Source organism: Simochromis diagramma, unplaced genomic scaffold, assembly GCF_900408965.1.
Source record: "Simochromis diagramma unplaced genomic scaffold, fSimDia1.1 OVJJ01000646.1, whole genome shotgun sequence".
Taxonomy (NCBI): domain Eukaryota; kingdom Metazoa; phylum Chordata; class Actinopteri; order Cichliformes; family Cichlidae; genus Simochromis; species Simochromis diagramma.
Genome location: NW_024387279.1, coordinates 6993213 through 7006904, shown reverse-complemented (window position 1 = coordinate 7006904; position 13692 = coordinate 6993213). Strand labels below are relative to the sequence as shown.

The window sequence follows — 13692 nt, the reverse complement described above, 5'->3', positions numbered from 1 at the left end:
ATCTTTACACTCAACATGGTTTGGTCAGAGAAACCGGTCCAGCCTGTGTGTGTGTATGAGTGCGATGCCCTCATTGCTCACACCCACATGCATTTATGTACACACTTGTTAAACAGATAGAAAGAACCGTGCTCATCCTTTAGCTGTAAAAGTTTAAAAATCTTCTTTTATTGATATCCATATGCACAAAAAAGAAATGAGTACTAACAGGGAATAGAAAGAGAGCTCCTGCAATTTTCCCATATTAGCTTTATTTTATTAGCGCCTTAATAATTACAAAAGGAAAGACGGAGCCAGAGGCCTTAAGGCCATTACAGAGCACGTCACAAAAAAAGATGACGAGAAATTCCCAGCTTTTTGGATGCAAACTTGTAAATCCACACCAAAGGCTTGTGTTTTTGTGAAAAATTTGTCCTCAAAATATGCACTGTGGAAAAAAGAAGATATGGCGTTGATATCAAGCAGTGATGAGCCGGTCCTGATGTTTCTAAACAAGAAAAGGAAGAACCTGATATTCTGGGTTCATACAATTTTCAAGAGAAGGCAGCAGCAGGGAGAATTTCATGGTTTGATCTAGGAGTTAAAGCTGTATCATGACCACTTTTGTACATATTTTAGCATTTCAATGGGGAAGTTTGAGCTTTTGTTGGCAGGGTTAGGACATCTGAGGAGGCAGAGAAATCATTTCAGAGAGACGATTGATCCAGAGCAACGTTTAGCTGCGTGTCTGATTCGTCCAGCAAAATTACACAGTTGATTTGAACAGCTGCATTAAAAGTGGAAGAGTCCGAAAAATATTTTTAGCACACAAAACATTCACACATGTTTATGTGCCTGGCGTGTAAAAGCCTTTAGACTGCTGAATGCTTCCCATGAGGTGCTGAGCACTTCTCCATTCCCATGTCTTTACATGCTGCTTTTCTGTCTTCTGTCTTGTGTAGTTTGTGTGTGGCTCTGTTTATTATTTGTGTGTATTGTTGCTTCTGCTCGTCTACCAACCAGTTATGGCAGACAGCTGCCTCTGGCAGAATCCTGCTCAGAGAGTGGCTGAGAGTTTCTTCCTTTATGTGTAATCATTTTGACAGCTTCAGGTTTATTTGCATGCATGACAAAAAGGACAAGACCAAAAATAGACTGTACAGCCATGGTTGAAATTTGACCAGTAGGTACAACGATAAGTCTTCTATGTATGCCCTCACTGGCCATAGTGGCAGCCACTGAATTGTTTCCTCTCAGTGTGATTCCTGTGTATAATTGTCTGTTGCTTTTGGCATGGTGCAGACTTCGTTTTATAAATAGCTACTTTTTGTCCTGAATTGCCAACAGCATGTGTTATTTTTAGTGCTGGATTAGGTGTTTGGTGACCCATGAGGATTTGATTACCAGGTTTATCGGGCTCAAAGCGAGGTGATCAGTCTGAAAATTGACCCCTTAAATCTCCACACAGGTAAGATTATCCTTTTTCCACTGTGGCCATGCCGTGTGCCAGATCAGGTATATCAGAACATGTACAAGCTTGTGTAGTGAGATGTTTTGATTGTTTGTTCTGATTGCCTTATCCATGTATGCATTTCTGTGTTTGTTCCTGTCAGCATGCATGACGCCTGGGTTCTGCACACCTGAATGTGAGTCATTGTACCTTGCATGTGTTCATTGTGCAAATTGATCCAGTAGAAATTCAGACGCGTGCCACCTGATTAAGATTATGCACTATGTCTCATCCTAAATCTTGTTAAGCACTTGCAGGACATAAGGTCGACACATCAGACTTGTAATGTAGAACCTGAAAAAAAATACTGTGTATAAACAATATTTAATGATAAAATGTCCTTGGTTGTATAAAAAAGTTTTTAAGAAATTTAGGGGGTGTTCTCTCTAAGTAAAACCATGCTTCTTGTTACTTTGTACTTCATGTTCTCCACTGATGCCCCTTTTTTTTTCGTCTGTATGACTACAAGGAAAAAGATCCTAGCGACCCATCCCGCCTGAGCTCATTCAAGATCCTTCTCTATAAATTTTCATCTTAATAGAAACATCTAGTCCAGACTGTTTATAAGTACATAAGTTTAGTTTGGGAACAAATAGAGTCTTACATGCAGTTGTGGTATTTCTGGACTTACACAAGGCATTTGACATGCCTGACCACAGATTATTATTGAAATGTATGGAATAAGGGACAGCAGATAGTTTGTCAAGCAGTTGTTTAGAAGATCAGTATTAATATGTCTATGTAAATAATACAAGGTCACAACTAGTAAGTGTCACACGTGGTGTTCCACATGGTTCTGTACTTGGTCCCTTACTTTTTATGTTGTATATAAATTATTAATTATTTATTATTTATGTAGGTATTTATAAATTTAAAATGGATTTTGTTTGCTAATTATAGTATTGGAAAGAAAAGCAAGGAAAATCAAAATGCGGTAAAAAAAAGAAAGAAAAAGAATTTAAATAAATTATTTGCAAAGAATATGTTGTCATTGAATTTAAATAAAATAAAATTCATAACATTTGAGAATCAACCAATAATTTTTAACGGTAAATTCAGCATAAATTATGTTGAAATTTGAAAAAAAAGAAGATTATATGTGTCTTTGATTGTTGTTGTTGGAAATCTCACATAAAACACATAAGAACAAAACTGTCTATGACAGTCACAGAAGTACACAAAGTCAAATAACTTGTAAATCCAGATTTTCTCTACATACGCTCCTGCTCACTCACGCCTCCATACTTGACCTAAAGCCTGCAATGAGAAATACAAGGTGTGAACAAAAAGGTATTTAAAGAACTCACAAATTGCTCATTCAGTTGTCAGTTGGCACTCCATAGCCTATCACATTTTTAAATAGTGAAACTATCCAAACATGTCTTCTGATCATAATTTTAGAACAGTCACGTTATATAAAGCCTTGTAAATCTACTGCAGCCTTGAATCGACCCATCAATCACCCAATGTCCTCAGTGACATACCAGCGCTCACTGTATCTTCTGGGCTGCCGTATTTTGTTGATAGATAAAAGCTCACCAATTAAGATTGCTAAGTGAGCCCTTTGATCATGCTGTACTTGTTAATCATATAGTTAAGGATGCTTAGACAGGTGTCTGTATGACTTTGAAAATGACGCAGAAGGTGAAGTTGAAAGGGATTTAAGGTAAAGGTGTAAACATAGACGGTTACTTTTCCAGCACAAAAAGAAGAAAAGGTTCGTCTGGTCGTTCTTGTGTACTTTTTGCAAGATCTTCTTGCCTAAGTATTTGCTTAATATGTGTTCAGTCGGGCAAAGGCATATTTATATTTGAGAAGATGTGTTTTTGGAATGAAGAGAAAAGCAAATGTTGTCCAAATATAAATTCATATTTTTGCTAATAAATATCTATATAAATGTAAGCGAGTCAATTAGTATAAAATACACAAGGTGAGTGTAGTGGACATGGTGTTGGCTCAGTATTTGTGTAATTTCCATGGCAACAGCTCCAATAGTACATATAAAGAGTTTGAACTTGAGCTTCACAAATAGCTTTGAGTGAAGTTTGATGGTCTGTCTCCCTGATGATCGACTGCTGATATTCACTTTGTTCTTCTTTCCATTCCATAAGGGCCCCTGTCTCTGTGTTTTGAGTTTACTGGGGATTAAGATTCACGTTTTTGATTTGCAAAGCTGTTTTCTTCATGTTCTGTGGTAAACAGATTAAAATCTGGCCTCTTTTTTCAGCAGCGCAAGACCTTATCACCTCATCAAGAGACATTATTTTGACTATGCAGTTGTTGAATTGTCCGTACAGGTGAGGGGTTGGATTTGGGACTTTGCGTCACCTGCATATTTCATATCTCATTTCTCTGTTTGTGACTGACACGTGCGTCGGCATCACGGTGAAAAGCCCCTGTTAACTACCCCATGCTGTGCATGGCTCATTACTTTCAAGGTCATAGCAGTCCCTTACACTTGTCTCTCATGTTGACTACGATGACCTGGATGACTGAGAACCTTCACAGACACTTGTCTCTCATGTTTGTCTTTTTAGATTTGTTCTAGTGTATCCTATCATACATTTTAAATTCCTCTGCATAACTTAAAAAGTAATTTGTTGTTGTGTGAATTAGATCATGTTTGTTTCTGTTTGTGCTCATTTGAGCTGTTGGAAATAAAAAGCATGCCTGAACTCTTATAGCTTCAAACAGCATGCCTCCTGTAGCTTTAAATGTAAACGAATGCCAGCATGCTGTTTCATGATTTTATGGCATTGTCAACTGTCGTTTTCATCTCCTGTTTCATGTTAAATATAGTGGACAATGCAAGTCTTGGCACTGATGTTGTTTCGTATTCGAACAGCAAGACAAGTACAGGATCATAAAATTGTTGTTTAATCAAAGATCTCAGGGCCACTGCTCAATGTTGCTTTAGGCTTCAGTTGACATATAGCATTGTATGATTTTACAATCAAATCGGGATTTAAGACAGCAACCTTTCTCTAAAATTACAAAGAAACACGCCATTGACATTTGTTTGTTTTAGTTTAGCAGCCTCAGCCTCACTGCTCACAGATAAAAGGGAGATGTGCAAAAGTCGGTGGCTGCCCCACCCTATCTTTTGTCCACAAAAATAGGTAATTGCACTGAACATACTCGTTTATTTAACTGGGAATATTCCCTGCTTGTTTATCATGGCCCATTTCCCCTTTTGTTCCAGGAGACAGGATTAGAGAGATTAGTGCTGACTCTTTTCCTACAACCCCAGCCAGTCACCATCTCTAACTTAAAGCACACACTGATATGTGCACACAAAACATGTTATGATATGTTGGAGGCAGTAAACATGCATTTATATGTTTTGGGAATAGTACACTGTGCACTTACACGCGTTCCTCGTCAGCAGTTTAAAGTTAGCCTCACTGCAGTTAGCAGTGAGCGACTGGTTTAATCAGATGTTGTTTTGCCTGCTACGATAATCTATGTCAAGGAGGTCTGGGAGAGTGCAAGATGAGGATTATAGTTTCCACTCAAGTCAGAGCACAAGCTCTTAGAAACCTTACACGTCACTCCTACCAACGCCTTTACTTCATAACAACACAGCTCTGAAACCAACAGCGACTGAAGAAATCACTGAAAACAGTAGAAGGTTATGCGAATGGAGCCGGCTTTACTATCAACAACGCTTTAATATAGATTGTAAACTGAAGAGAGGGGTCCCCCATTTTTAATCATGCTGTTTGCTACCCTGTTATTACTAAAATGTGAAAGGTGGTTTGTTAAATTGCAATATTTTTAAAGAAATTAAAGTTAACTATTTTTTTAGCAGTAATTACAGAAAACCTAAATTTATGCTATGCAGTAAATTGTATGAGGAACAATTACAAGTATGTAAAAAATCTCCTAAGAGTGACGTTAAATTCGAGGCGTCTTCCTTTTTGCATGTTTTCCTGGAAGAGCAAAGCTGCTTGTTCATCCAGGAGTCTAGTTTGACTTTTTTACTTATATTTGACTGCCGTTTTGCATTGGATGTCAGTTTGTGTGTTTAACTCCTGTCCTAGTTCTGTGCTTCTCTCCCCCACACCGTACGTCTTTTAAGGAAATGCTGGTGCTTATTCTGCCAGTTTGTTAAAACCCCCGCTGTCGCGCAGAGAAACAGCTGAGTTCAGCTCTGCCCTCCCTCCTTGTTTTTATTCTCCTCTTCCTCTCTCCCTTCACCCAGACTGCCCCCTCCCACCCCTGTCTTTGTTTGCTTGCTTCTCTGGGCTGCCACCCAACAACCTGCTTTAGATGCACGTGATTGGTGGGCTGCCTGTGATAGGGCGGGCCGAGTGTCAGGCTCCTGAGAGCTTTACCAGTAGTGAGCCAGCTCTCGTCTGTCATAAGGCGTCGAGTCTGCGGAGAAGGCACAAGCACGAGCTGTGTCTGGTCGCCTTATCTGCCGCCGCAGCAGCACAACTCCAAACCTTAATATATAAAGGACATAAGACGGCTTTGTTTTGTTTTTTTCTACCCGGCTACAAGGACTGTAAGGCAAGGAGCCGAAAGGAATTGAATATTCAGTAAACCTGAGTCGTGTTTTCTGTTTCTCTTCCTCCTTCCTGTCCTTTGTTTTCGAGCAGCAGTATCGGTGAGAGCATCGGCACAGCAGATCACCATCGCAGCAAATGCTTCGGAAAGCACCGCGGGAATAACTCATAAAAACAAACTGCGATCTTTAATGCAGCGTGTTAGGACTAGTCCTCTGGGGATCTGTAGCCCGTGAGTGTGTGCGAGTCCCTGCCGGAAAGGGCCCCCACCATATTGTTGGTGCGTGCGTCAGGAGTCTAATGCCCGCGGCAGTGTGGTCAGGGCCAGAGGAGGATGAGTCCGGCTGTGGAGGCTCAGGCCCAGGAGGTCATGGATGCGGAGCAAAAACAAAAGCAACAGAACAAGCTGCAGCACCAGCAGTGCTACATGGAGAAAGGAGTGATGCTTGAGCCCTTCGTGCACCAGGTCGGGGGACATTCCTGCGTCCTACGCTTTGGAGAGCAGACCATCTGCAAGCCTCTCATTCCCCGCGAGCATCAGTTCTACAAAAGTCTGCCTGCAGCAATGAGGAGGTTTACCCCCCAGTACAGAGGTAATGACAACTACTGTGTTTTTTCATGCATGTCTCTTTCTTTACGTGCGTACTTCTTTTTTGTGCATACATACATCAGATAGGTATAGATGTGTGCAGAGCCTGCTTGCATGTGTCAAGTGTGCAATTTTAGATTATTAGGAACTAGAGATGCCCATGTCTGCACAAGTAGGCGCTTGCCAGGTTTATACCGCATTGTGCCACAGGAGGGTGCTGTAGCTGAGGTTGTAATTGGGACAAACGGGCCTTTCAATTGTGCTGCTTGGCTAGCTGAGTGATGAACTGAAGGTAAGTCAGGTGAGCAATTGCGAGCCACTGTTTTTGTGTTGTTTTACTTCTTTCTTTTTACCGGGCAACACACCAATGAGATGAAAAGGGAACTATGTGAGATTCTTCCTCCTTTGGATCCAGAAATTCAGGCAGTTGCTGGAGGTCATCACCTGCAAAGGTCAACGTAGGTGGTGACTCACAAAACCACTGAATGGCTTTGTATTATTTCACTGACGTTTGAGTCACTCCCACGTTTTTTTTCTTTTTGTTTTAAAGGTTGTCAAATATGAGGCATAGTGAGTGACGATAGCAAGCAGAAACTGTTGGACCGGTTAAACATACCATCTCTTATTTACATAGCCAACATTGTTCCTGCATTCATCTCATTCTTTCATTCAGAGAGTGTGATGGATTAAAGGGATTAAACTATGAGTTACAGCAGAAAGGCCTGTTCTTTACAGCAAAGCCCTTTGCTACTGTGTCCTTATTTCCTTTCACGTTACACTACAGCAGATCCTCTTTAAATGCTATCTAAGACCCTCCCTCAAAGAGCAGTGGAGCCGGTTCTTTTGTGTCACCAACAGAGAATTGTAAGGTGATATAGAGCAAACGCATGTCTCTGGTCTTCCTAAAAAGCACTGTGCTGCCTTCAGTTTGCTGTCCCATATAATAGTTCCAACAAACCCCAGAAGTGATTAAGTTAAATTCACTCTGTAAATTGACTGTTTCGTGACGCCTGTGCACTGTTTTCCATGTCAACAGTTTCCCCCATTTGTATTTGTCTTCACAATGAGGCATACTTGCTTGCTACATGCTTCACCTTCTCTCAGCTTGTGCTTCAGCCATACATGGGACGTGCATGAAGAGGAACGGGTGCAGCTGTTTTGGACAAAAGCAAATGGGAAAATTATGGAAATATATATTTTCTGTTGAAGTTACTGAACTTGAATCTTCCAAACTTTTCTGACTCACTGATGCTCCTGTTATTTTTGTTAGAATCATATATTTTCTGATGCTTTCTCCTGTACGTGGCTTTCTGGTTCCTACACGTTTACAGTGTATGTATACTATTGATTAGTTTACTTCAGATAATTGGTGGTAATCAATAAACTGAATTCTGACCTAAGTTTTTATAGCCTGGTGTCTTTTGTGTTTGGGCTGTTATTTGAATGTGTTGATTAGAGCTCAGTGTGCGTCAACCATCCACTTCAGTCATAGTTTTGTATCGTGCTGCTTAAAGCAGTGAAGAGATTTCCTTTAAGTTTGTGATCCTCTTTGATAGATTCCTGTGAAACAAATTCCCATCACTGTTCAGTGAGTCTGTGTCTAAAACATACCTTTCTGTCTCCGTCTCAGGTGTGGTGTCCGTGAGCTTCGAGGAGGACGAGGAGGGGAATCTTTGCCTAATCGCCTACCCCCTTGATAGTGACCCAGCCACAGATCTGGTGAACAATGAGCACTCGGTGGACTGTGACCCCAAGAGTAAGATGATGACTTGGGGGAAAATGATGGCCTCCTCGCTGCTAGCGGACAGCAAAGATGGCCGAAGCCGCAACTCTCGTAAAGACAAGGAGAAAAGGTGAGGCGGAAGGAAATACCCTATCACAGACAGTAGTTGACTCAGGAACCTGTTAGTCATGATAAGATAAGACGTGTTTGATGCCTCAGCAGGTGGGAGCAAAGTGAGTCATTTTCACGCTGATCTCACTGCTCATGTAAAAGAAATTAAAGATGGTTTAGGAGCCGTTATGCACCCGTATTACGTCATAACCAACTTTAAATTTTCCGTGAATGTAGCTGTAGAGACATACCACGACTTATGATGCACACACTGATACATACAATCTTAAGCCTAACTGTCTTTAAATACAGCTGGAGGCTGATCCTTGGAGAGAGGGTCAAAGAGTCATTGTTGCATAATTGCAATAGATTCATTCTAATGCCTTTATACAAAAGGAAAACTTTGACTTAGTTAGCCCTGTGCTGGGGAGGGATTATTGGGGTTAAACAAGGAAAACTGAAAGCGAAAGATTCCACTTTGTACCCCTTTCCAGGAATTTTTTCTTTCTCCATACTTTACTCCCCATTTCCTGCTCTTTAGCCATGTGTAACTACAGTGGTTGCTTTCTTTCCCTGTCTTTCATTCAGTGTTCAAAAGCTGCAGGAGGACATGGAGTTGGAGTGGCTGAAGCAGGCCGAGGTGCTCTACTACCGACTGGAGCACAGCCACAGTAACGCTGTCCCACAGCTCAAACACAACCCTTGGAGCCTCAAGTGTCACCAGCAGCACCTGCAGAGGATGAAGGAGAATGCTAAACACCGCAACCAGTACAGTATCCTTTCGCTGACTGACTTTTCTCTTGAAACTGGCTCATATGTGACTGCAGAGAAAAGCTACGTAATGTTATTTATTTTTTTGGGGGGGGGGGATTGTAATGAAATGCATTGTAGGTTCCAGGCCAGTGTACATGGCATGAGTCCTGGCCAAGTAAGCCACCAGATTACGGTTATCAGTGGATTAGGTTCCTGCTGCCCGTTATCTAATACTTGTGCAGCTATTCGGTTCTCTGTTCTATGGCATTGCATTTCAAAAGCACTCTTATCGGTTACCTGATGTTGCTCTGATTTGATTTTACATATTGCAAGGACAAATGTTAATGGAGCTGAATCTTTCGAGGAAACGCTCAGTTCTGTTGTTTTCTCATTCAACCTCGTCCAGCAGGTTGAACTTAAAACTGGTTAGTCCAGAAGAAAGTGTTTTTGTCTGTCTTGTCTTCCTTGACTCATTTTCTCAGAATTCATTCTGCTTGAAAACCTGACCTGGCGGCACACCGTGCCATGCGTGTTGGACCTAAAGATGGGCACGCGACAGCATGGAGACGACGCTTCAGAGGAGAAGAAGGCCATGCAGATACGCAAGTGCCAGCAGAGCACATCGGCCTTAATAGGAGTCCGTCTGTGTGGTATGCAGGTGAGCTTTCAGGCAAACGCTATTATCTGTACTCATTTCTTACTCTTAAAGAAATAGAAAAGAAATAGAAGATGATATTTGGGGAAATATAGCTACATGAAATAAGAGTATTGTCATGTCTGTCTATTGAATGCTGTATAAGCTGATTTGTAGCTTAGCGTAAAAACTGGAAACAGACAGAAGGCTCACCCATTTAAAACATTACAGCTGTTTGTCAATTGTCTGAAAACACAATTTGAAACAATGTCTTGGTGGTTTATGTGGGTAATCCAGCTTTAGTGCCCAAGACTGCGACTGTTAAAAGTTAATGCTTTTACCCTACAATGCTACAAAATCTGCAACAGTTCCTATTGTAATCTGATTAACTTGTTTTATAGCCATCTAGCCTGAAACACGCTGGCCTTTTAATTATACGAGAACACGTCTGTCTGTTTGAAAACTTTGAATAAGGCCCAAAATATCTAGGTGAGGTGGAAAGATTGACTGCAGATACACTCTATAGCCATTTTAATGCGGATGTTTGAGAGTCTGTGAACTCTTTTCCAGCTTTTTCATCCTCTCCATGTTTTCTCATCACTACAGGTGTACCAGAGTGACACAGATCAGCTGATGTTTATGAATAAGTACCATGGCCGTAAACTGACCCTTGCGGGCTTCAAGGAGGCTCTGTTCCAATTCTTCCACAGCGGTCGGCGTCTGCGACACGAACTGCTTTCCCCGGTGCTCAGCAGGCTCAGAGAAATGCAGGCTGCACTGGAGGCCTGCGAATCCTACCGCTTTTACTCCAGCTCTCTGCTCATCATCTATGATGGAGCTCCACACAGAAAACACACACGCCGACACACTGAGGACGGGCTCTCTGAAGAGGAAGAAGATGAGGATGATGAGGACCAGGAGGTGGAAGCCGAGCCAGAAATGGACGAAGAGGAGGAGGAGGAGGAGGAGGTGGGTGAAGTTGCAGGTGCGCTTGGTTTTCCGCACAGTCCCTCCACATCTAGTGATAGTAGCAGCAGCAGCGGGAGCTCAGGTATCAGCCAGGCTCACCTGTCCCGCTCAGACACTCACAGCTCCGTGGTGGATGTGAGAATGATAGACTTTGCCCACACCACCTGCAGACATTACCGGGAAGACAGCGTGGTCCACGAGGGCCAGGACAGCGGCTACATCTTTGGTCTCCAGAACCTGATCACCATCATTTCTGAGCTGGAGAACCAAAGTACAGACTGAATACTGACATAACATTCATCCGTTCAAACACAGAGGCACAATAACACACTGTCTGAACCTTGAACGAATGGAGGAAGAGCAGACTGCATTAAAGGGGAGAGAAATTCCTTCTCTTATCGTCAAAGTTGGACTTCATTGTAGCTGGTCTTTGATCGGACCCCCTTCCTGTTTCTGCCACTGGTGCTTCTCGATGTGGCCGTTGAGTACGTCCATCCTCAGGATGTGAAACAGACCTGCAAGTAACATAAAAGCCATCTGTGTGAATGATGCAGTGATTTACCTGTTGTCACCGTTCTGTTTTAACCCATTAAGTAACCATTAGAAAAAAGGGTAGGCAGCAAAAAGTAAAGGCAGTTTGAGACAGTAGAAGTGTTTCCTTGTGTCTGATTTCCAAAGAAAAGTGTTGTCATTTTGCACACGCAAACATGCACTTCTGCTGAGTGCGTGTTTAGTCTGAGGGCTATCATAGAGAGCAGGAGTAGTATGAGAAGCGAGTCCACGGGAAGAGAGGCGGTGAGCGCACGCCCTCCATTCTCCTCTTTTACCTGGTCATTCTGCCATCCTTCTCCCCCTGTTCATCTATATTCAAAGAGACTATATTCATATAGGTGTCAGAAAGAGGTGAGATAGAGCTATTTATTTATATGACATCTTTCATAAAATAATCTAAAAGTTCAAAAAATGTGAATGGAAGGTAGTACATTCCATGTTATTAATGTTACAATAATGATATTAATAAATATTGTTATTTGACATGTTTGGATACCTCTATCTTGTATATCTGTGCTGTCCACAGTTTGTTCACAGAAAAATTAAAAACTTGGTTTGTGGTAACATCAGTGTCCTCTTTAATATTCGACTTTTTTACACGTTTACAGAGAAACCACATTTCCTGCTCAAACCAAAGGGAAATGTTGGCAGACAAATTGTATGTAAATGTGTGCTCGTTGCCTCGGTGCGTGAATGTATTGAGGCAGTTGACCTCTTTTTGGCGCGCCGCTCAGTAAGCCCGTGATGACCGACTGATTAATATATCTACCATCAACACTGAAAGTATGAGAGGACTGCAGACAATTCAGTGCAAGCAGGTGCCGGGGCTTGTTCCCCAACACCACCACCTGCTGTGAAGAATTACTAAGGCACATGCCCAGGCTACTGTGGATACTTCTTGTAATATTGTGCAGCCAATACACCACCACCCTCACCTCCTCCTTGCCCCGAAACATATTTACAGCCTTACTCTTCGGTCTAGAAGAGTTTCTGTTGCGGGGCGAGAGGATGACGGCATCATGTCCTGCCTCAGCCAGTCCCGGTCATCTACAGCTGGTCTGTGGCAGAGTCATCTGCTCTTGGAGTCACAAGCTTCGTGTGATGTGAGGACAGCATCAGCAGTGTGAGTGGAGAGGAGCCGTTACGCAGACAAGCTTGTGTCAACAGAGTGCATGGGCCATTACTGCTCCGCTGTCCTGTCTGTGGAATGTGCTGTCCTGCTAGCAGAGATATCCATCTGGCACCCGATATGAAATCAGTCAGAAGTATAAGGCACGATTATGTAACCGAAGTCTTTTATTTCTAAAGTAACATTTTGATATTTCAGTTAACGCACGCTGTAATCATCCACGACCGCACACGCTGTTCTCCTGTAAAATGAGAACCTAAGTATTATAAGACCTTTTTCAGATATGGTGTTGGTTATAGTAGCATAAAAATAAAGCACGGTGTGTGCTGGATTACTGCCCGCGAATCACCATCTGTTACATGCTGGCGCGATTTTGAATGTGAGTGGTTTGTCTCATAAGGTCTGACATAGACATACTTCCCTAAACTAGTCATTGTATTTAAATGGGGAAATACAAAATGGCTAATAATCATCTTTTTGAAGATTTTGTTAGCCTCTGTATGTGCGTGTGTGATAATATTAATGCACATTTAAGTCTTTGTTTGGCTAAATATTGAGAATAACTCAGGTAAAATATTTTATATTCGTGTGTTATTGGAATTCTGCAGTATAGTGTGATAATCTGCTTACAGCACTGATCCCACTGGTTGACCTATGCTTGCTCTTAATACTGTGTTACAGCCTTGCTTGGCAATGACAAAAGGGGAGGACGCACACAGTTTTTGGCAGTTCACCAAAGAAATTTATTAAACAAATGGAATAAACTTCAATACATCACAAAAGCACAAAATTAGCAGAGTGAAATTTAGGGAAAGCGCGTGTCCACTGGGTTGGCAATCGCAGTCTAGAACCTTGCTGATTGTAACTGCGGTATCACTTTGAGACTACAATATAAATTCAAACCCCTACAGTTTGAGCAGACAGTTGTGGTAGCTCATTCCTCGGAGTGTCTTGTAATTGTAAAACAAAAAGGTTTTGTTAATTCATAGACAATGTGTTTTCAAAATGTGGACTCATTGTAAAAAAAAAACCAAAACGAACAAACAAAAACCTGAAATTTCTATGGTAGATGATGGAATTATTATTAATGGAGTTGTTAATTGTTTATCTGTTACTTAATAACTGTGGTGTAGTATGAATAGCCATGGGACAGGTCTTCATTAGTAGGAAAAGTTGTAAAACTTTTGCCGATACAGTTAAAAGCCCAAAACCTAAGCCGCCCTTCACATTTT

General features: G+C 41.7%; 1 protein-coding gene across 1 annotated transcript; it reads left to right on the top strand.

The window, feature by feature from the left end:
- The first annotated feature begins 5842 nt into the window (after positions 1 to 5842).
- LOC120715894 (inositol hexakisphosphate kinase 2-like) lies at positions 5843 to 11895 on the top strand. Its single transcript, XM_040003144.1, has 5 exons — positions 5843 to 6593; positions 8220 to 8442; positions 9012 to 9196; positions 9659 to 9834; positions 10417 to 11895. Exons 1-5 carry the CDS (start codon positions 6335 to 6337, stop codon positions 11059 to 11061), a joined length of 1488 nt encoding a protein of 495 aa, XP_039859078.1. The 5' UTR covers positions 5843 to 6334; the 3' UTR covers positions 11062 to 11895.
- The last annotated feature ends 1797 nt before the right edge of the window (positions 11896 to 13692 follow it).